This window comes from Ranitomeya variabilis, chromosome 3 (assembly GCF_051348905.1).
Source record: "Ranitomeya variabilis isolate aRanVar5 chromosome 3, aRanVar5.hap1, whole genome shotgun sequence".
NCBI lineage: Eukaryota > Metazoa > Chordata > Amphibia > Anura > Dendrobatidae > Ranitomeya > Ranitomeya variabilis.
The window spans coordinates 662,985,195-663,009,604 of record NC_135234.1 but is presented as its reverse complement, the minus strand read 5'-3'; the positions used below and the strand labels follow the sequence as shown (position 1 = coordinate 663,009,604).

At 47.6% G+C, this 24,410-nt stretch overlaps 1 protein-coding gene across 4 annotated transcripts in view; it reads right to left on the bottom strand.

The window, feature by feature from the left end:
* The window catches only part of SENP1 (SUMO specific peptidase 1), an 89,630-nt gene that overhangs the window by 36,026 nt on the left and 29,194 nt on the right, over positions 1-24,410 (bottom strand). For all 4 annotated transcript variants that reach the window (XM_077297872.1, XM_077297874.1, XM_077297873.1 and 1 more), the window contains 5 exons: positions 6,757-6,860; positions 6,402-6,646; positions 1,892-1,949; positions 570-608; positions 406-490 (listed from right to left, as the gene is read on the bottom strand). In XM_077297872.1, the coding sequence (XP_077153987.1) occupies positions 406-490; positions 570-608; positions 1,892-1,949; positions 6,402-6,646; positions 6,757-6,860 (531 nt within the window). The remainder of the gene's footprint in view (positions 1-405; positions 491-569; positions 609-1,891; positions 1,950-6,401; positions 6,647-6,756; positions 6,861-24,410) is intronic.

Here is a 24,410-nt window from a genome sequence, read left to right as displayed (position 1 = left end):
AGCGATCCCCAGGCTGTTTAAACTGTTGCACATTGCTTTTGTACCAAGCTGTGTATGAGTAGCTACAGTCAGCGACTCCAGCGAGAAGCTATAGGACTCCAGGACCATAAGCTACAGAGAACGAGAATTGTGTTTTAAACGCTTTCTACCTATTCATGGAGTGACTGGTAGCATGCTTAAACTGCACAATTATTATTATGAAACAAGTATCAGTGTAAATGCACCAAGACAAAAAAATACTGTTGCACTCAACTAGTCACAAATGACCGCAAATTAGATAAATCTATTACTTATTGGCTAAGGCCTAAATTCAGTGACTAGTGATTTGCAACATACAACAGTAAATCCTGCTGAAAATACGCATGTTTATACACAATATACATATACTAAAAAACTATAGGTTACCTGGTTTTGAAACTTTAATGTAAGAGCTTTTTGTTCTTCTATCTGTCGATTCCTTTCTCTGGCTCTAGGATCATAGCGGCTGGCACTATTAACAAAACATTATTTCAAAATAAAATAGAACGTAAACATTTATTCTCTACTGTACCTGTAGCAATTTTACTTACATTTCTTTAATCCATATATCTGCTGGGAAGGTTAACAAGCTAAAAGAAAAGATATCCGATTTAGACAAACTTATCAGATTTAACAGCATTAAAAGCTAAACTTTGGTTATGGGGAATCAGTCAGTAGGATCATCCCTCCTAAGCAATCTATACGGCATACAGGTCATAGGAAGCTAAATAAATGGATACCTCAACAACTGATCTGAAGTCTTACTCTAAAGAAATCCATGTTTTTCTTATATGTCAATGAGCTGTTAAAGGGGTTGTCCCATGAACAAAGTACATTTTTAATCAATAGATCTTGGGATATTATAAAGTTCCATAATTGAATGGATCTATGTAAAATAAATAAATAAATATATAATGTTCCTGTGCTGAGATTATCTTATATATGTTCCCCTGCTGTGTATCTATTTATTTATTATGCTTTGCTTACATAGCGCTCTCTTATTCAGCAGCACTTTACACATTATCATCACTGTCGTTAATAGGGCTCTCAATCTAAATTCCCTACCAATATGTCTTTGGAGTGAGAGGAAACCCACGCAAATACGTATGGAACATTCAAAATCCTTGCAGATGTTTTCCTTGGTGGAATTTGAACCCAGGGCTGCAAGGCTGCAGTGCTAACCACCGAGCCATCGTGCTACTCTGTGCTGTGTATTGGCTGTGTCTGACCGTGCAGGGACATCGTCTGATCATACCACATCCCCTGGGCAGGAGAGGAAGGAAAAGAGTATACAGACAGGACAGCACAGGATCACAGCTGATTCTTTCTGTAAAGGTAAAACATTCCCCTGCTTGGTTTTTAAACAGACAGGAAAAGGTTTTAATTCACAGAAAGTAACAGCTCCGCAGTGAGATAAGGTGAGCAGAGATTACAGAATATTCCTCAATTTGCTGGCAGCACACCCAGAGATATAGGAACAACATTCCACAGGAGTCAAGAAATCCACTTGATATAAATAAAATTATAAAAAGCTCAAGGAGTTTGAAGAATGAAAATTATTTTTACTGTGTCATACATGAAACATCTAGTATCACTGTTTAGACCTATCTGGTATTTGACATAAGCTGTGCCACAATCTTTCTCCAGCAAGGAATGGATCAAGACTTGAGGCCTGGTGCACAGGGAGGTTCATGCTGCTTTATGCCTCACCTGATGCACGTGCGCCCCCTTAAAGAATCAGGAGCCTCACAGTCCACCCCCTCATCAAGGTTGGCAAGAAGATTGCTGGTCTTTATTAATTGGGATCATAATGTTCTCATGATTTACAAATGACACTATGCTAAAATTCGTTTATGAAATCAGATGCAATTACCTTGGATGATATTCTTCTTCTTTGGAAATAGGATCAAGAACAATGACAGAGTCTGAGCCTAAGCAGAAAAGTAAGCCACACATTACTTAACCATAAACACAAGTCATTGCAAATAAAAATCGCCAACCGCTATCAATTCTCAACAAGAGCATTTAGTGATGTGTACAGATTGGCATGGTCTGCTCAAACCTTAAATGGAATCTGTCACCTAATTTTGGCCCTATAAACAGCGGCCACTGGCATCAGGGGCTTATCTACAGCATTCTGTAATGCAGTAGATAAGCCCCTGATGTAACCTGAAAGCTAAGAAAAACAGGTTAGATTATACTCACCCAGGGGTGGTCCAGTCCGATGGGCGTCGCAGGTCCGGCACCTCCCATCTTTATACGATGACGTCGTCTTTGCTCCCTGTCGCGGCTCCGGCGCAGGCGTACTTTATTTGTCCTGTTGAGGGCAGAGCAAAGTACTGCAGTGTGCAGGAGCCAGGAAAGGTCAGAGAGGCCCAGCGCCTGCGCACTGCAGTACTTTACGCTGCCCTCAACAGGGAAAATCAGTACACCTGAGCAAGAGCCACAGCAGGAAGCAAAGAAGGACGTCATTGCATGAAGATTGGAGGTGCCGGACCTGCGACGCCCATCGGACCAGACCGGGACCGCCCCTGGGTGAGTATAATCTAACCTGTTTTTCTTAGCTTTCAGGTTACATCGGGGGCTTATCTACAGCATTACAGAATGCTATAGATAAGCCCCTGATGGCGGTGGCCGCAGCTTATAGGGCCAAAATTAGGTGACAGATTCCCTTTAATTAAGATCAGTGTGATAGGGAGGTAAATTCTGCCAGCTTAACTCCTAATCACACAGACACTGGGCTGCATGAATTGCCCAGCAGTCCCCGGCAGCCTTGGAATGGAGTTAGTCAGATTACCCTCACCTCAGTGCAATTTTACCATCTAAAACTTTGCAACCCAATAGAGGGATCTGACAGATCTCCAAGAGGTCGGTCCATGCTCATGATATGGGGTCACAACTACTCTGCTTGTCAGATAGACAACCAATACAACATACTGTTCATGGCCTGGACAGATGTGTAGCTATTAGAAGTAGGCCATTAACGGTTTCCCACTTTTTGTATTCCTTACTACTAGGGGTTTTGTTTTGCTTTTTTCTTTATCATTTCTCTTCCAGAGCGGCTTAAGTAATGCATGTTCCCTATGTGTAGAAAAATCCTTGATGGTGGCAGGCTTATGCTTCTGGTGCCACATTGTAACCACAGCTCTGCCTGGAAGTCACTGCTAACAATTCCTTGCTCAAAGTAAATCTGGCTTTGTTCTGAGTCTTACGTTGAGAAGTGACAGCCAACCCGCCGAGCAAACATGGGTGATCTGGTTGGTAGCACCCTGGCCATATGAGGCAGACGAGGACTAAAGACCCTCTGCAAGTAGCTGGTAACTTATTACACACTAAGAACATACGGTACTGATATCATTGTGGTGAAGAAATTAACAAAATAAAAAAAAATGAAGTGAAAAGCCGAATTTGCTGCAAACTTTCATTTTATAGAACCAGCCATTAAGTAATTAGTACAGGTCACTGCATTTATGGTTCATAAAGCAAATATCGGGACACTTTCTAAGGCTATGTTCACACTTTGCGGTTTTTGCTGTGGATCCGCAGCAGTTTTCCATGCAGGGTACAGTACAATGTTACCCTATGGAAAACAAAAACCGCTGTGCCCACATTGCGGAAAATCCCTTTAAAAACCGCACGGAATTGCTGCGGAAAAAAAGAAGGAGCATGTCACTTTCTGCGGATTCCGCAGCGGTTTTCAACATGCACCAATAGGAAAGTGCTGTTGAAAACCCGCAGAGGAATCCGCAGAAGAAACCGCAGGAAAATCCGCAGTGAAAACCGCAGCGGTTTTGCACTGCGGTTTTTCCAAATCCGCTGCGGAAAAATCCGCAGCAAAATCTGCAAAGTGTGAACAAGCCCTTAATGATGAGTGAAATGTAATCGGACCCCGTGTTATCTGCCACCAATACAAATTGAGAAACAACATTTCTTAGTCATCCTGCTTGTGATAATGAGAGGATTTCTGAAAAGTGAACTAGAGTTGCTGTTTACACCCAATGACTACCGCATTAAACAATTGGCTGACCACAGTCCTAAATGGAAAAGAACCATCTGTAATCAGTCAATGTGCAAAAGCTGCCATTGTTCTCAGTAGCAAGAGTCCTTTTTAAGTAGAACAATGAGCTGCCGAGAACAAATGATCTTGTGTAACCAAAAGATTTTACCCAATGAACCAGAATTCTGCTCATTCATCAGGTAATAGGTAGCTTATACAAGATAATAAAAAAAGCCTAGGAACCTTAATTTACTATATACGCTCAGTGTTAATGGCCTTTAGCCGGGGTCTCCTATATCAATGAAAATTAGGGATGAGCGAACAGCTTCAGATAACTGCTTATCCAAATATCTGCCTCGAGAACCCGGATACCTGGAGCACTTCTGATAATCAGCTGTTCGGAGCTGCAGTCGCATGTGTCACGGCTGTGTGACAGTCACAACACATGCAAGGAAAGCCCAACATACCGGTTCTCTATGCATGTGTTGTGACTGTCACAGCCGCGACAGCTGCAGCGCCGAACAGCCGATTATCGGGAGTGCTCCAGGTATCTGGCTTCGAGGCAGCTATTCAGGTTAGCACTTATCCAAAGCTATTCGCACATCCCTAATAAACATAATTTAGAAAGACTTAAAAGGGTTCTGCCAGGAATAAAAAGTGTATTTTAATCAACAGATCTTGGTGTAAAAATACGATCCACAATTGGATAAATTTAAAAAGAATAAAAGTTCCTGTACAGAGCTAATCTTATAAATGTGCCCCTGCTGTGTGCTGTGTACTCTGTAATGTCTGTCTTAAGGTACCTTCACACGAAACGAGCGATCCGTGACGTTGCAGCGTCCTCGCTAGCGATATCGTTTCGTTTGACACGCAGCAGCGATCAGGATCCTGCTGTGATGTCGCTGGTCGCTGAATAAAGTCCAGAACTTTATTTGGTCGTCCGATCGCCGTGTATCGTTGCGTTTGAAAGCAAAAGCAACGATACCAGCGATATTTTACACTGGTAACCAGAGTAAACATCGGGTTGCTAAGCGCAGGGCCGCGCTTAGTAACCCGATGTTTACCCTGGTTACCAGCGTAAAAGTAAAAAAAAAACCAAACAGCACATACTCACCTGCGCGTCCCCTGCCGTCTGCTTCCTGACACTTACTGAGCACCGGCCCTAAAGTGAAAGCACAGCGGTGACGTCACCGCTGTGCTGTTAGGGCCGGAGCTCAGTCAGTGCAGGAAGCGGACGCCGGGGGACGCGCAGGTGAGCATGTACTGTCTTTTTTTTTTTACTTTTACGCTGGTAACCAGGGTAAACATCGGGTTACTAAGCGCGGCCCTGCGCTTAGTAACCCGATGTTTACCCTGGTTACCCGGGGACCTTGGCATCGTTGATCGCTGGAGAGCGGTCTGTGTGACAGCTCCCCAGCGATCAAACAGCGACGCTGCAGCGATCGGCATCGTTGTCGCTATCGCTGCAGTGTCGCTTCGTGTGAAGGTACCTTTAGGCTACTTTCACACTAGCGTCGTGCACTGCACGTCGCAATGCGTCGTTTTGTAGAAAAAACGCATCCTGCAAAAGTGCTTGCAGGATGCGTTTTTTCTCCATTGACTTGCATTAGCGACGCATTGCCACACGTCGCAACCGTTATGCGACGGTTGCGTCGGTCCGTCGCCACCAAAAAACGTTGCTTGTAACGTTTTTTGGTGCGTCGTTCCCGTCTTTTCCGACCGCGCATGCGCGGCCGGAACTCCGCCACCGCCTCCCCGCACCTCACAATGGGGTAGCGGATGCATTGAAAAACAGCATCCGCTGCCCCCGTTGTGCGGCGCATTCACTGCTAGCATCGGTACGTCGCAATTCGTCGTGCGTCGTCCGACGCTAGTGTGAAAGTAGCCTAACCGTGGAGGAACATGGTCTGATCATACCCCAGCTCCTGGGCGGGAAGAGCACAAGAGTATACAGACATTACAGCAGGGGATCACAGCTGATTCTTTTTGAGAGATTATAAAAACAGGCAGTGAAATGTTTTCTCGCAAAAAGAATCAGCTGCAATCCCGTGCTGTAATGTCTGCATACTCTGCCCTACCCAAGAGCTGTTGTATGATCAGACCATGTCCCTGTGCGGTCAGACACAGCCATTACATAGTATACAGCTGGGGAACATTTGTAAGATTATCTTAGCAGAGAAACATTATTTTTTTTATTTTTAAACACATCAAATTGTGGAAGTTATTATTCAAAGATCTGTTAATTAAAATTAAGTTATGTTCGTGACAACCCAGTTTAAACAGTCCCATGGTGCAGAGAAAGATTCAGTGTAGGATTGCTAATGCTAAAGTCTGTCCTTATCCTATGGTCACTCATCAGAATAATATGTGGTAAAACCACACTTACCTTTAACTGGCTCTTGAGTGCTCCATCTTTGTTGTCTGTGAAGCTGGTGTTTGGCAAAGTTGCTGCTCTCACAGGTAGGTTTTAAAGTGTTATCAACAGAAAGTGGGGCTGTCGTTACTCTCTCTGGAACCAAACTAATTTTGGGCTGGTATGTAGGTTCCACATCTAAAGTACAAGGCTCTAAAGAACTTAGACTTGAAGCACCAGGTTGACCAGATACACTACTTGAACTTAATCTCCGTGATCTTAAAAGATAAAATAGAAAAACAAAACAAAAAAAATGTAAATGTACGTAGGTGTACGATAATTTTGAACTTTACTCCTTCAGCCTAGTGGCAAACAAAAGTCAACTTACATTTCTGGAGGAAGAAACATTGTGGAGTTGGTGGACAAAACAGTTTTTCTTGAGACCATCTTAATCAATTGTCTATACAATTCTTTCTCCTCTGCACGTAGACACTAAGAAAAATCACATGCAAAACATTTAATATTGAGAAATACACAATCTGTTTACATAGGTGGGAAAAAAGGAAGATTGGAGCAGTTTACACTTAAAAAAAAAGTAGAAGTTTTACTTCTACAAAAAACATTAAAACAAACAAACAAAAAAAACAAAAACAGACAAAGTGATAACTAGCACCAAAAAAGATTTGTGTTTTTTTTTTCCATTTTAAACGCATCATGTCTTAAATCACTGGCTCAGAACCTAGTCAATATCCTGGTCCTTATTAATTAAGGAAGATTACAAAAAGTACATATCATCCATGCTGCTGGAAAAAGCCCCTGGACTTTTGACCATGTGATCAGGTCACTTGGCCACCACTCCACAATGGGATGGAATGTTTACATAGGTGGTCTGGTTTAAAATTAACAAATAAATCTATGTTCAAAAATATCTTAATCAGGACCCTCATTTAGCCTCTTAAAAATAGTCTCGGGTCACTCCATAGAACCCAGCTGAACCATGCATTACAAGGATAGGCTATTGATGCCACATTTCTCCTGTGGCAAAGCTGCATGAGAATTGCTGAGGGTCTCCTATAGATTGCATCTAACCTGCAAAACTCTACAACTTTCTCCGCATGAAGTTAACCTCTTTCCAATATCCACTGTATACATACACCACTGCTGACTGGAAACAATCCCAATAACCATCTTAAATTTAAAAAGAAAAAAAAATTATATATATTTATACTCAAAAGACCCACGTGGGAGTGATCTGTGTATTTCAGCCTAAAACGGTCTCGTTGCACATGTACGCAGATGTGTGTACAGGATGGTAAAGAACTAAATGCGAAGCAGAGCAGAAGCCATCTCTGCATGCGCAGTCATACATGAAAGACTGTCCATCACTGATGAGGACCACCTATTGGATTCATGCACGGCATTTCATTGCATAAGTTTTACTAAAACTTTCCCACAAAAAATGCATACTAATCGAATCAGTTCCTCCTGTTCTACAGCATCCTTCATTTCCCAAGATAACCGGTTACCTTCAAACTCAGCTGCAATTGCCAGGATGAGAGCACCCCAATACCGGCCAACTTATCCTTTAGATCAGGGCTGGGGAACCTCAGGCCCCAGGACCATTTACGGCCCTTGATGACCTTTTATCAGCCCCCCTGAGCAGATTCTCAGGGACCGCATTCTTGGGCAAAGAGTTGTTTTCTGATTGCCACAAGCTCATTAATTTCTTCTTGCTCCATTAGGACGGACACACACTGTTCACTACTGAACATTGAAGGGCATGCAATGAAAGATTATGTCCTGAAACCAGTGCCAGGATGTACTTTGTCGGCGGAGTTTGTATGGAATCCAAAGGATGGTATAAATATCCAAATGGCTCTTTGCAGAAAAAAAAAAAAAAAAAAAGAATTCCCATTTCCCCACCCCCGCTTTAGATCCTTCTTAGTAGTCTATGGCTATAACAGCCAGATGTCAAACGGACACTAATTTGGCTTCTGTCTGAAGAGTGACCCCCCCCCCCCAAAGGACACATTTAGAATCATTTCAATAGATTTCCTAACAGACGCTAAACTTTAGCTGAATTAATAGGTAAATGCAGCCTTACACTGTCATAATACAACGCAATACAGACTTTGGGCTAAAACAAAGAAATGGAACTAAAGAGTTGTGCAGGGGCACAGTAATCGTAAAAGGTACCCAGGATGTCGGCATTAGAGTACCAGTTGGAGGAATACCGCATTGCCCTGGTCCAGCTGACATGGAGTAATGAGGATGTTGTTATTAAACAGGTTCCTGAAAAGTCTTTTTGAGCAACACTAAGTATTATCAATACGTGCCAATGCCGCAGCTAAAAGTATAAAATGATCACTTTAACCCACATGATGACCACCATTAAAAAGGTGTTTTTATTACCCACAGAAGAAGAGCAGTATGATGTAGAGACAGAGTCCCCAATTGCAGCAATGTGTTACTTAGGCTACTTTCACACTAGCGTCGGGCTCAGCCCGTCGCAGTGCGTCGGGCCGAGGTTACCGACGCTAGCGTTGTCTCCGCCGCACAACGGGGGCAGCGGATGCATTTTTCCAGCGCATCCGCTGCCCCATTGTGAGGTGCGGGGAAGTGGGGGCGGAGTTCCGGCTGCGCATGCGTGGTCGGAAAAAGCGGACCGTCAGGAGCAAAAAACGTTACATGTAACGTTTTTTGCTCCCGGCGTGGGCCGCAACAACACGGCGCAACCGTCTCACGACAGTTGCGACGTGTGGCAATCCGTCGCAATGCGTCGCTAATGTTAGTCAATGGAGAAAAAACGCATCCTGCAAGCACTTTTGCAGGACGCGTTTTTTCTGCAAAACGACACATTGTGACGGATTGCAGTTAACGCTAGTGTGAAAGTAGCCTTAATTGTCAACGTAGATAATTTAGATAAAACTGATTTCTCAGTCACTTCACTGCGGAAGACAGGAAACTATGGGTCTACGCAGCTGCTACCAGAAGGTAGGCTAAAAATTACAAAGAAAAAGCAGAATCCTCCCTTGCATACTTCGGTTTAACTTTATGTTACCTAGGAGGCAGGCACAGGCATGATGCTTGTATGCCTATGGTATTTTGTTTCTAATATTTTTCTCTTAAATACAGAAGCAGGGAATGACGGAGATTACAGTGTGCTAGGGGTCATGCTGTATGCTATCGTCTGGATGGCAAAGCCGTTTCCTAACAGTCGGTATTCAGATATTTGTATCGTTGTTCCTTGCCTCTAGTTACCTGCCCGCCTGACCCTCAGAGCATGGAGCGTTGCACAGAGCGAAAAGAAAGTCCAGGGTATCTTGCCCTATGGTGCAAAGTTATTGCTTCTGAATCCAGATCAGAAGATTGGGTGTTACAGGATTAAAGTCTTCAGGCCATGCAAATTTTTACTCCATTCCCCAGATCCTGATGTATGTTTTTGGCCTGTGCCCTTTACAGTAATACGTACAGCTCTTTTTTCATCCTAGACCTCCCTCACACAGTCTGCTCCTAGAGCTAGATCCCTACTTTTGGCCCCAACTTCAGTAGAACCTAGATGGCTCCTTAATGCCTCCTGTGACCTGTTGATTATTCCACCGGAGCCAGACCTTCAATTTAGGTCCTGGCTCAGATAGTGACTTCGTAAGCTAAAACCCTCCTCCATAGTCTCCAGTTCGCTCTCAAAGCCAATCAAGTGAACGCACATGCTCATCCCACAGATCAACCTCTGCCTGCACCCTCCCTCTGTACTATGGCTGTGCGATTCATGCAGGCTTTTGAAGCGGTTGAACAAACGACACCCACTTCAGGATGGAATCTCTTGCTCCATTGTAGCCTTCATGGAATCCACACAATTTCTGTCCTCCATGGACATTCAGGACCCCTAACCGCATCATTCTCATTTTCAGTAATAGATCTCCAGTTCGGGCTCGCTACTGACAGTTCAAGAAGTTCACGGTCATCCCCTAAGTGGATGAGATTCTTATCTAGACATGGTCTGAGCAAAGGATTTTTCTCCCAAAGTACAAGAGGTCTGCTCCCCAGAAGAGCTTTCATTCCCCAAGACATCAGATGCCATTTCTCCTGCATGAGGGTCCTGGGCAAGAAGGTGACTGCCATCGAGACCACTCCCCTTACTCACTCAAATTTCTATTCCATGCCCTTGAAGTTTGTCCTCTTTAGGGACAAGACTATTCTCCCTGGATTGTTGGGTTCTCCTTCCAGTCAGCATTAGGTAGTTTCTGGCCTGGTGGTGGGTCTTTCCCCTACTTCCTCACAACCGCTTTTTTTTCTTCCCATTCGCAAATCTTGATGTCTCACACCAATCATCTCTGTAGGAAGCCCATTGTAGAGGGACACAATCACAAAATCCTCAATGTCCTGAAGGTCAGTCTCATTCTTCTGTCAGCCATGGCAAAGATCTCAGATTCTATTCTCGGCATAAAAAACACAAAACAAAAAAAAAAAAAAAAAAAAAAAAACACATACAGCAGTCTCAGTGGTCCACATACTTGCAGTGGACAACTGGGATGCAGATTTCCTCAACCACAAAGGGCTATCCTTGCGCAAGTTGTCTCTTCACCCAAATGTCTTACACCAGATGTGCCCCATCAGAGACCAATCCTGATTCCATTCAGAATTAACGAAACAACTGAAGAACGAGTTGGGAAAGGTTTGCATTCATCCTTTTGGGTCCAGATTGGCCTATAATATCCTAGTACGCTGAAGGGTCTATCTTCTTGCAAATGCTCTGTGGAATCATCCATAGTTACTTCCCAGGGACCCTTTTTACAGGTGGGGGCCTCTAGTATTCACAGTCGCCTTCTTCAACAGCATGGCTGCTGAAGTAGCTCTTCTCAAGTCTTCAGCTTTCTTCTATCATTCTGTGTGATTAGAGCATGAATGCCTTTTTGTCACCTTCATCTTTCTCGCCGGAAGGTCATTTTTCATTGGTTTGAATCCAACCTTTTCACCTCAGTACCCTCTGCCGGGTCTAGTTTCTTGCAGGCCAGTCTCGAGTACAGCCTGGCTCTGTTCACTCTAGGGACAGGTTTCTACCCCGCCTATCCTTTCATATACATGGTCTCCTAGGCCCCTAATCAGGTCTTCCCTTCAGGGTGTGGTTCACCATCTCTCTTTTTGGTCCCCCTTCGATCCATGCGATTGCCTCCTGGTGTTGAATATTTACAGGGCTCTCATTAACCCAATCCAGGACATCTCCTGTGAGGCTGCTTTACTGGTAGCTTCTAACTCCATTAGATTAGTCTCCAGCTGGCAGCTCCAAGATAAGGTGGTGTTTATTACATTCTTTTCCCTCAGGGTACCGTCTCACATTGGCACTTTGATCGCTACGACGGCACGATCCGTGACGTTCCAGCGATATCCATACGATATCGCTGTGTCTGACAGGGACCCCGCTGAGAATCGTACGTCGTAGCAGATCGTTTGAAACTATTTCATCGCTGGATCTCCCGCTGTCATCGCTGCATCGGTGTGTGAGACACCGATCCAGCGATGCATTCGCTTGTAACCAGGGTAAACATTGGGTTACTAAGCGCAGGGCCGCGCTTAGTAACCCGATGTTTACCCTGGTTACCATCGTAAATGTAAAAAAAAAAGAAAACTAACAGTACATACTTACATTCCGGTGTCCGTCAGGTCCCTGGCTGTCTGCTTCCCTGCACTGACTGAGCGCCGGCCGTAAAGTGAAAGCAGAGCACAGCGGTGACGTCACCGCTCTGCTTGGGCCGACGCTTACACAGGATGCAGGAGGAGTGCAGGGAAGCGGACGCAGGCACCGGAATGTAAATATGTGTTTTTTTAATTTTACGTTTACGCTGGTAACCAGGGTAAACATCGGGTTACTAAGCGCGGCCCTGCGCTTAGTAACCCGATGTTTACCCTGGTTACCCGGGGACTTCGGCATCGTTGGTCGCTGGAGAGCTGTCTGTGTGACAGCTCTCCAGCGACCATACAACGACTTACCAACGATCATGGCCAGGTCGTTGTAACGGTACCCTAACGTTTTGTGTAACGGTACCCTAAGGTACTTTTCAACCTTAATGAGATCATTCTACCTTCTGTCAGTCATTATCTCATCTGTACAATCTTTACTAAAGTAATTAAATGTGGTCCGAGCGATGTCGGTGATGGCCTCATTCAGAATTTTTTAGTTCCAGAAAGATCTCATTGAGGCCTCAACATCAAGGATTCAATCTGCCATTCTGGAAGCGCATTCAGCTACAGACATAATGCCACTGCTTGGGGCTAAGGTTCACTCCACCCAGAAGGCTGCCACATGTTCCTTCATCCACACCAGTCTTAAAACATATTAGTCATGCAGGTTTTAGCTTGAAGGATCTGCATTACTATACCATTACCCTGTTATTCTGTTAATTTTGCTGTTTCCCACTCTTGAGATGTCCCATGGTTCCCAGAAAGAAGCCACCAAGGAAAGGGGATTTTTCATAGTTACTGTAAAGTCTTTATTGTAGCCTTCATTGGGAAACACAGCATCCTCCTTTATGGCCCTTTGAGAGGTTTTATTTCCATTGGGGCCCAGGACTTATTACCCTGTTCTACTACAATAACTGGCCAGATGAAGAAAAAAGTCGGCTTCTCCCCTGCAGACTACTCAAGACTAAATTCTTCCATGTCAGCAGAATCCATCCATGGTTTCCCCATGTCCCCCTATGACTACTACGAGAAAGGGATTTTAAAGGAAAGAACCAAAAGTAGGAATTAGTCCTACCAGTAATTATGTTTTCAGGAGTCCCTCCTGACAGCACCACAAGGAGGTAGTCCTTATACCTCATAGGGACCAGAACACAGAAGAGGTTAAATAGCCCCTCCTCACAACCACCACCAGTCATTTTCCAGAAGTACCACAGGATGGATGCAACAATATATTTACTGAATTTCCTTCTACATAAGTTTATCTTGCATAGACAGGAAATCCAAGGGAGAAATATAAGGGGTGCTGTCATTATGGAAACATTACCGGTAGGACCAATTCCTATTTCCCAAGATGTCCCTCCTGACAGCATCACCAGGAGAAATACCAAACAAAGCGCTTTCCTCCCATAGGCAGTCTGTTGCTTTGACAGAACGTCCAATTTCTAATGTCTACAGAAAATACTGAGGCTTGACCAGGTCGCTGCTCTGCAAATCTGATTTACTTCTCAGGCCCCTGCTGTTTGTCCATGAAGTGGATACTGCTTTCGTGGAATGGGCCTTGATTGTTTCCAGAGATTGTCCCCATGTAACATATGCTCTGCAGATTGCAGTCTTGATCCACGTAGCCATTGTAGAAACTGATGTTTTCGTTTTTTCCCTGCAAATCGGACGAAGAGATTTGAGTCTACTCTAATCTTCCAGAATACTCAAGATTGCTCTCCTTCCATCCAACGAGTGGAATGAGAGCATCAGTTGATTGCTATAGTTTTGGCAGAAGGAAGGCACGCTAATCTTCTGGTTTTTGTGAAAGTCTGACCATCTTTGGTAGATATACTGGATCCAATCTCAGCACAATCTTATTGAATTTTAAAATATGGGTCTTCTATGGAGGAAGGCTGAATTTCCCATATACACCTTGATTATGTTATTGCTACTAGGAAGGCTCCTAATAGAAACGGAACTTTAATCAGCCTGATGTAAAGGTTCATATGGGCTTTTGGATAGGGCGTTTAAGACTAGACAAATCTCATGGAGACAGAAGCACCCAATTGTGGGCTTAAGCCGGTGAGCAGCTTTTACAAACCTCGTAATCCAGGGATGATTGGCCAGGGGATAATCAAAAAACAAGCCTAAAGCTAAACTGTACTTTTAAAGTACTGAATCTTAAGGCCCCGTCTCACATAGCGAGATCGCTAGCGAGATCGCTGCTGAGTCACAAGTTTTGTGACGCAACAGCGACCTCCATAGCGATCTCGCTATGTGTGACACGTACCAGCGATCAGGCCCCTGCTGCGAGATCGCTGGTCGTGTCAGAATGGCCTGGACCTTTTTTTGGTCGTTGAGGCCCCGCTGACATCGCTGAATCGGTGTGTGTGACACCGATCCAGCGATGTCTTCACTGGTAACCAGGGTAAACATCGGGTTACTAAGCGCAGGGCCGCGCTTAGTAACCCGATGTTTACCCTGGTTACCAAAAAAAACAAACAGTACATACTCGCCTTTCGGTGTCCCTTGCCGTCTGCTTCCTGCTCTCACTGACTCCCGGCCGTACAGTGAGAAGTGAGAGCGCAGCAGTGACGTCACCGCTGCGCTCTGCTCTCGCTATACGGCGGCTCAGTCAGAGCAGGAAGCAGACGGCAAGGGACCTGGACACCGAAAGGCGAGTATGTACTGTTTGTTTTTTTTGGTAACCAGGGTAAACATCGGGTTACTAAGCGCGGCCCTGCGCTTAGTAACCCGATGTTTACCCTGGTTACCCGGGTGCTGCAGGGGGACTTCGGCATCGTTGAAGACAGTTTCAACGATGCCGAAGTCGTTCCCCTGATCGCTGGTCGCTGGGGAGAGCGGTCTGTGTGACAGCTCCCCAGCGACCACACAGCGACTTACCAACGATCACGGCCAGGTCGTATCGCTGGTCGTGATCGTTGGTAAATCGCTTAGTGAGACGGGGCCTTTAGCCCTTTGTCAAATCCTGATTTTGGTATAGATAGCTGACATCACAAGCTTTCTACTGATCCAGGTTAGAGATTCTTTTACCCCCTCTGATAATTATGGTGCTTGAACCCTCTAGGTTCAAGCAACATATTGTAATCCGATTTCTTATATTTATAGTGCTTTGGAACAAAGCACTATATTGTAATCCGAACGTGGTTAACTTCTTATTAGGCTTTTTTCCGCAATTAATGCGGCCCGAACCGCTGCACGCACAGACTCCAGTGAGGCGTCATTTCGAAGCCAGCGTCCACGAGAGGTGTGCTAAGTATTTTTCGTGTCGATCGGATTTGTAGTTTTGGTGCAATTTGCGTTTGAAATTTTTTTTCCCCGTCATTGGAATGCATTGTCTCAATGTATTTCAATGGGGAAATTTTCCCATAGGGTTATATGGGTCTGATTTCTGAGGCAATTTCAAATGTAACTGCCACCTGGGCTGATTAGCTCATTGATATGCGCAGTCAGACCCAGTTACTATGCCAACGCCTACGAACTCTACATGACCCCACCAAAACACAGGTTTTGCCAGATAATATCAGCTCTTAAAGTGAAAGGAACAGCACAGCACAAATGCAAATCTAGCTTAATCACATGACCATGCCGCTGAAAGAACATGCACCAAAGTGGATGTAGAAGCCCACTGCGCCCCCTAAAGGGACCCCAGGCAGTATTGCGGCCCCTAAAGGACGCCGGGCAGTATTGCGGCTCCTAAAGGACCCCAGGCGGTTTTAAGGCCCCAAAGGGACCCCAGGTAGTTTTAAGGCCTCTAAGGGTATGTTTCCACGGTACGGAAATGCTGCTTGTTTGACACTGCAGCGTCAAACAAGCAGCGTCCAGATGTTCCAGCATAATGGAGGGGATTTTATGAAATCCCGTCTCCACTATGCGTGGAAACCCGCACGCGGCGGCCCTGCGACTCCGGACATGCTGCGCGTCTTTTCAGAACGCAGCATGTCCGTACACCTTGCGGGGACGCAGCGTCCCCGCAAGGCATATCACAGGGCCCTATGGCGAGGGGTGCGATGATCCCGGATGTGTACTGTACACATCCGGCACCATCGCGTCCCAGAAAGGGGGCGGGGCTTAGCGCCGAGCGGCTTCGCCGCTGCGGCGAACCCGCCGGCAAGCCGTACCGTGGAGCCATACCCTTAGAGACCCCGGGCAGTTTTAAGGCTTCTAAGGGACCCCGGGCAGTTTCAAGGCCTCTAAGGGATCCCGGGCAGTTTTAAGTTGAAAGAGGCCTCGGGGACCCCCGAAGGTCAAAGTGACCCACAAGAGTGACCCCGCCCACCAAATCGGACCCTGAGGAGCCCCGCTCACCAAATCAGACCCTGAGGTGCCCCGCCCACAAAATCGGACCCAGAGTGACCCCGCCCACCAAATTGGCACCTGAGGTGCCCCGCCCACCAAGTCGGACCCCGAGTGACCCCGCCCACCAAATCGGTCCCTGAGGTGCCCCGCCCACCAAATCAGACCCAGAGTGGCTCCGCCCACCAAATCGGACCCAGTGACCCGCCCACCAAATCAGACCCAGAGTGACCCTGCCCACCGAATCAGACCTAGATTTACCCCGCCCACAAAATCAGACCCAGATTGACCCAACCCACCAAATCAGACCCAGAGTGACTCCGCCTACCAAATCGGACCCAGGGTGGCCCTGCCCACCAAATCGGGCCCTGAGGGTCAAAGTAACCCTTGAAGGTCAAATTAACCCCCAGAGACCCCCGATGGTCAAAGTAACCCACAAGGGATAAACTGACCCCCTAGGGTCAAAGTGACCCCTGAAGGTCAAATAGACCCCTGAAGGTCAAATAGACCCCTGGGACCCCCAAGGTTCAAAGTGGCCCTGAGCATCAAATTGACCCCCAGTGACCCCCAAGGCTCAAAGTGACCCCTGAGGGTCAAATTGAACCCCAGGGACCCCCGAGGCTCAAAGTGACACTTAGCGACCCTCGAGAGTCAAAGTGACCCCCGAGGATCAGTGACCCTCGGGGACCCCAATTGTCAAAGTGACCCCCGGGGGTCAATTGCCCCTCAGGGACCCCTGACCGAATGTCAAAGTAACCCCCGAAGGTCAAAATGACCACCAGGGACCCCCGAGGGTCAAAGTGACCCCTAGAAACCCCCGAGGGTCAAAGTGGCCCTCAGACACCCCCGAGGCTCAAATTGACCCCCAGCGACCCTCAAGGGTGAAAGTGACCCCCCAGGGTCATATTGACCCCCAAGGGTTAAAGTGGCCCCCAGGGACCCCAAGGGTCAAATTGACCCCTGTGGAGCCGAGGGTCAAAGTGACCCCCGAGGGTCAAAGGGACCCCCAGGGACTCTTGAGGGTCAAAATGACCCCCGAGGATCGAATTGACCTAAGCTCAACCCTGAGGGGCTACAACTACCAAACCAGCACCTGAGGGGCACCCAAGTGTGAAAGTCTTGCAGGGGCAGCCCGGGCACCATTCCAAAGCACTATCTGTAGTTCCTTCAGGAAATACCCATCTAGTTATTATTAGGCTTTTTTCCACAATTAATGCGGCCCGAACCGCTGCATGCACAGACTCCAGTGAGGCGTCATTTCGAAGCCAGCGTCCACGAGAGGTGTGCTAAGTATTTTTCGTGTCGATCGGATTTGTAGTTTTGGCGCAATTTGCATTTGAAATTTTTTTTTCCTGTCATTGGAATGCATTGTCTCAATGTATTTCAATGGGGAAATTTTCACCTAGGGTTATATGGGCCTGATTTCTGAGGCAATTTCAAATGTAACGCCACCTGGGCTGATTAGCTCATTGATATGCGCAGTCAGACCCAGTTACTATGCCAACATCTATCAGCAGGTCCCCAGGGGTTAAGCTTAACCCTGAGGGGCTACAACTACCAAACCGGCGCCTGAGGGGCACCCAAGTGTGAAAGTCTTGCAGGGGCAGCCCGGGCACCATTCCAAAGCACTATCTGTAGTTCCATCAGGAAATACCCATCTAGTTTATTATTCTTCTTCTCCGCGTTTTCCGCAATTAAGTGCGGCCCGAACCGCTCGGCGCAGAGACCCCGTTCAGGTGGCGTTTCGAAGCCCTCGATGGGGACAGGTGTGCTATGTATTTTTGGAGTCAATCCGATTTGTAGTTTTTTTAAAAATCGCACTTAAAAAAAAAAAAATTTCCCATAGGAATTAATGGCGACCTTTCCATAACCCCCAACTTGACCTTCCAAAGATGGCAGCTATGCAAATGTATGGTGTCCATTTTAGGGCATGATCATTTATCAAAGTCAAACATCAGAATAAAGTGACTGACACCCGACACCCTCCGGTCCCGGGTGTGAAAAGTAAGTGCCCCCCCGGTCCCGTGTGTGAAAAGTGCCCCCCCCCCGGTCCCGTGTGTGAAAAGTGCCCCCCCCCGGTCCCGTGTGTGAAAAGTAAGTCCCCCCCCCCCCCGTCCTGTGTGTGAAAAGTACTCCTTGTAAAGCTGGCAGCGCTGTTCAAGCACCATGTATTTCCATCAGGAAATGCCCATCTGGTTTCATATTGCCGTCTACATTGGCTGGTTTGCGTCCCAAGCAGATTGCTCTTCCCGCTGAAAGACTGTTGAATGAAATTGGATCCACTCAACACTGAATATAGATTAGGTCATTAGACCCAAGATCTTTGCCTTCCTGATAGAAATCAGCTTTTTCTAGATTAACTGAATCTCCCTCCTGTTTCCTGCTTGTGCACTAGAAGGAAGGAATATTGCTGTTTTGAGTCCAGAAGTACCTCTAAGTAGAACTGTTCCTTGTTTGCTTTAATGATGGCCAAGGAGGCCTTCCAAGGTTGTTTTTTTTTTTTTTTTTTTTTTTTTTTTTAAAGGTCTTCTGATTTTTTATCCATCGGATCTTTAAAGGGAACTTGTCACCCCCAAAATCGATGGTGAGGTAAGCTCACCGTCATCAGGGGCTTATCTACAGCATTCTGTAATGCTGTAGACAAGCCCCCGATGTTATCTGAAAGATGAGAAAAAGAGGTTAGATTATACTCACCCAGGGGTGGTCCTGCTGCGGTCCGGTCAAATGGGTGTCTCAGGTCCACTCCGGCGCCTCCTATCTTCATTCCATGACGTACTCTTCTGGTCTTCAGGCTGCGGCTCCGGCGCAGGCGCACTTTGTCTGCCCTGTTAAGGGCAAAGCAAAGTACTGCAGTGCGCAGGCGCCAGGCCTCTCTTGACCTTTCCGGCGCCTGCACACTGCAGTACTTTGCTCTGCCCTCAACAAGGCAGACAAAGTACGCTTGCGCCGGAGCCGCGGCGTGAAGACAAGAAGAGGATGTCATGGAATGAAGATGGGAGGCGCTGTACCGGACTGGAGACGCCCATCGGAGCGGGACCGCCCCTGGGTGAGTATAATCTAACCTCTTTTTCTCCTCTTTCAGGATACATCGGCGGCTTATCTACAGCATTACAGAATGCTGTAGATAAGCCCCTGATGCCGGTGAGCTTACCTCACCATCGATTTTGGGGGTGACAAGTTCCCTTTAAGACTTGAGAAGTCCTCAAAATGTAAGAGATCTTCTTAGCAACTCTGGCCACCGGTATGTAAATTTTTGGAATTTCTTCCCATACTCATTTCCTCAGAGTCAGTTAGAAAAGGAGATTTGTGTACTCACCGTAATATCTCTCTCTCAGCCTCTAATTGGGGAACGCAGGACCATGGGTGTTATGCTGCTGTCCACTAGGAGGCGACACTATGCATAATCTGAAAAAGATTAACCGTGGCTCCTCCTCTGCAGTATACACCCCTGGACGGCGTCAACATTCTCCAGTTTTGTGCAAAAGCAGTAGGAGGAATGTAACATGAATAACAGACATGCCTATAAGAAGGCCACTATGTACAAGCTCAAATAACAATATGAACTCAACAGTAACAAAGGCCCGAAAAGGGCAACAGGGTGGGAGCGGTGTCCCCCAATTAGAGGCCAAGAGAAAGATTTTACGGTGAGTACACAAAAATCTCCTTTACTCTGTGGTCTCATTGGGGGACACAGGACCATGGGACGTCCCAAAGCAGTCCCTGGGTGGGAAGCAATGGACGAATATTGTGCAGACAGGCCCCTATACTTGGGGCACCTCCGCCTGCAGAATACATCTACCCAGGCTCGCTTCTGCTGAGGATTGGGTATGAACCCTGTAGTGTTTAGTAAACGAGTGTGGGCTAGACCAAGTGGCTGCCTTACACACTTGCTGTGCCAAAGCCTGGAGCCGCATGGCCCAGGAGGCCCCTACCGCCCGTGTAGAGTGTGCCGTAATACCGGCTGGAAGAGGAGAATTCTTAAGGCGGTAGGCCTCTTGTATGGTGGATGTGATCTTCCTGGCAAGGGTAGCTTTGGAAGCTGGCAGACCCTTGCGGCCGCCTTCCGGAAGAAAAGGGATCAGACCTCCGGAAGGACGCAGTCCTAGACACATATATACGCAATGCCCTGACAAGGTCAAGCGCATGCAGAGCCTTCACCACTCTATGAACCGGGACCGGACAAAGGGAAGGCAGAGAAATTTCCTCATTGAGGTGGTAGTTGGACACAACCTTCGGAAGGAAGGATGGGACCATACGGAGAACTACCTTGTCCTGGTAAAAAAACCAGGAAGGGCCGTCTGCAGGAGAGTGCTGTCAGTTCAGACACCCTGCGTAGCGAGGTGATTGCCACCAGGAAAAAAAACACCTTCTGGGAGAGAAGGCGGAGCGGGACCTCCTTAAGGGGGTTCAAAGGGTGGTTTCCTGGAATGCTGTCAGGACCAGGTTGAGGTCCCACGTTTCTAGTGGTCTTCTGTAGGGGGGAACCAATCGGGAAACCCCCTGAAGAAAAGTAGTTACTCGCGGCTTGGTAGCAATGCGCCTTTGAAAAAAAAAGCTCTGAGAGGGCTGACACCTGGCTGTTAGAGCCCAGGGACAGCCTGGCCTCCAGACCAGATTAGAGAAAAACCAGGTAGTTTGGGGAGGGAAGAAGGGAATGGGGTCTGGCCACGATATTCGCACCAGGTAAAGAGAACTTTCCAGGTAAAGAGAACTTTCCAGGTATGGTCATAGATCTTGGCAGAGGCTGGCTTCCGTGCCCTGATCATGGTCCTAATGACGTCCGTCGAGAGCCCTGCCTGGGTTAGAACCCAGGTTTCAAGGGCCACGCCGTCAAATTGAGAGCTCCTGAGTTCTGGTGGTAGAACGGGCCTTGTGATAGAAGATCTGGGCGGTCGGGGAGGCGCCTGCTGAAAGTTGTACGACATCGGCGTACCCTGTACGTCTGGGCCAGACCGGTGCGATTAAGATGGTTGGAACTCCATCTTGCTTGATCTTCCTCACCACTCTGGATAACAGGGGGAGAGGTGGAAAAATGTACAGAAGCTGGAACTGGGACCAGTCCTGAACCAGAGCGTCTGCTCAGAGCGACCGCAGATCGTGTGCTCTGGCCATGAAGTTGGAGACCTTGGCATTGAAGTTGGATGCCATTAGGTTCACATCTGGGGTCCCCCAGCGATGGCAGATCTGGAGAAAAATTTCTGGATGGAGAGACCACTCTCCCGAATCTATTAATTGTCGTCTGAGGAAGTCTGCTTCCCAGTTGTCCACACCCAGAATGTGGACCGCCGAGAGAACCGAGCCTGTGTCCTCCGCCCAGTGGAGGATGTGTGACACTTTTCGCATCGCCTGGGTACTGCGGGTCCCCCCTTGGTGATTCACATATGCCACAGTCGTGGCATTGTCCGATTGTATTCTGATGTGAGGCTGCCAGTAAGTGATGGAAGGACCTCAATGCCAGAAGGATGGCACGAATTTCCAGGATGTTCATGGGCATGGTCGCTTCCACTGGGGACCACTTGCCCTGTGCCCTGTGGTGTAGGTGCACTGCACCCCAACCCGTCAAGCTCGCATCGGTGGTCAGAACCTTCCATTGACCTGTGAGAAAGGATTTCCCCTTTGCTAGCGAGGTTGGCTTGAGCAACCAGTGCAGGGACCTCCTGGTTGACGACATTAGCTGGAATTCCCTGTCGAGAGGAAAAAGGATTCCTGTCCCAGGACTTGAGAATGGCTAGTTGGAGAGGTCTGAGGTGACACTGGGCCAAATGGGACCGCTTCTATTGGCCAAATGGGACCGCTGCCCCCATCCTGCCGAGGACTCTCATGGCAAACTGGAGAGATCGAGGGGGTTTGTGGAGGAGGATGCGAACTCCTAGGCGGAGAGCCAGTGCCTTGTCCTTGGGAAAGAGCACTAGACCCCTGGAGGTGTTGCATAGCATTCCCAGGAAAGTCAGAGACTGACTCAGGGTTGGTGATGACTTTTGTAGGTTGATTAACCAGCCCATGCGACAGAGTATCGGTTGTGATTGAGACGCTGAGCTCACAGTCCTTGAAGGTAGGGACCTTGATGAGTAGATCGTCCAGGTATGGAACGACTACTACGCCTCTGGAGTGCAGGACGTCCATGGTGGCTGCCATGACCTTGGTAAACACTCTGGGAGCCGTCGCGAGTCCAAACGGGAGAGCCACGAACTGGTAGTGGTCCTGGTCGATTGCGAACCTGAGGGAAAAAAAAACAAAAAAAAAAAAAACAAAAAACTGATGAGCAGGTGCAATCTGTATATGCAGGTATGCGTCTTGTATATCTATGAAGGCGAGATATTCTCCCTTCTCCATGGACGCAATGATGGACTGAAGGGACTCCAGCGGAAGTGACGAACCCGTACGTATTTGTTGAGTTGTTTTAGGTCCAGTATGGGCCGTACTCTGCCTCCTTTCTTGGGGACTACGAATAGATTGGAGTAGAACCCTCGGAAGCACTCAGCCGCGGGAACCGGTACTAGGACTCCTGCTTGAAGCGAGGAAACCGCTTGGTGGAAGGCACAAGCCTTGGCTGGTGGTTTTGGGGGAACAGAGGAAGAATCGGTTCGGTGGGTTGGAAGTTGAACTCTATCTTGTATCCGGAAGACACTAATTCCCTGACCCACCTGTCTTCTGTAGTAGGCATCCAGACTTGCTGAAAAGAGCAAAGTCGCCAACGGGTGGGGATGTCTTCCAGGGTCCGTGAGTCATGAGGAGGAAAAAAGTCTGAGGTTTTCCTCCTTTGGGCTTTGACCGGCCTGCTTTTAACTGCCAGGTCTTGTCCGACCTTTGCGTCGACCGTGAGTTGTCCCTGTGTGGGGAACAGTTACGTGCTGGACGTGAGACGGACCAGCCCGAGGAATTCTGAAAGGATCGGAATCGGGTTTGTTACACTTCTTGTAAGTGCGTATAGGTTTCAGTTGAGGGAGAGCGGTACTCTTACCCCCGGTGGCGTTGGATATCATTGTGTCCAACTCTTCACCGAAAAAGTCACCCACTGAGATACGGGAGGTGCGTGAGGGACTTCTTTGAGGCTGCATCCGCTTTCCGTTCCGCAGCCAGAGGATACGCCGAATCGTGATGGCATTTGATGCTATCCCCGCTACGCCCCTTGCTGAATCCAGAGCTGCATGAAGCATGTAATCTGCTACAACTGCTATTTGATCCGCTTGGTCCGACAGCTCAGGAGCGGATGCTTGGAGGCCAGCTTGTAAATTTTTGGCCCAAGCAAGGATGGCCTTGGCAGCCCAAACTGAAGCGATTAGAGAAAACCTTAGGCGGCTTCAGAGGTCCTTCAAAGGAAATCTTGTTCTGGGGCCTCTGGTGGCAGATTAGAAATGTCCAGCACCCGATGGATGGAAGAGATTATGTCCTCGACTAGCGCTGTATTGCTAGGGGGGATTGGGATCAGGGACCCCTCTGTTTCCCTGTCTGAGTCGGAGTCACAGATGCCTTCCCAATCCTGTGTATCACTGAGGCGTCCCCTGCTGGGTGAGCTGGGGAGGAGGCCTTCTCTGGTCAGGGATTGCGGAGATCTGCATTGTCTGCCCCTGGAAGTGGACGGTCTAATGACCTGGAATTGACCTGGAACTACGGTGTATCTCCCTAGAAGGGGATGACCGTATGCTATGGGATGACGCAGATGGATTTGACCTATGGGTTCGCTTGCGTCCTGACCTAGACGTGGATGAGCCAGGTCGTTCTGTTCCTGAGTCAAGCTCTCCCTTTGCTGAGTAATGGTCATAGCCGAGGCATGACTCTGCAGAGCCTGAAGCAATGTGGAGGTTTGTTATCTATAGACTGCGTCATAGATTGCGACCTCTGAGTGACCCATTCCGGCATGGCATTAGATACCGAGGCATTGGCAGGGGCTTCTTGGGGCTCTGACGCAGTAGTCTGGATGTAGTCCTGGCAGTGCGTACATGCTGCCACTTGGGAGAGCGGTCCTGCAGGCTGTGCAGAATGGATAATAGCAGTCCTGTCTTGTTCTCTTGGACCTTGAGCCCGGCATAGTGCACAGAGTGCAGAAGGGCCTGCAGAGGACCT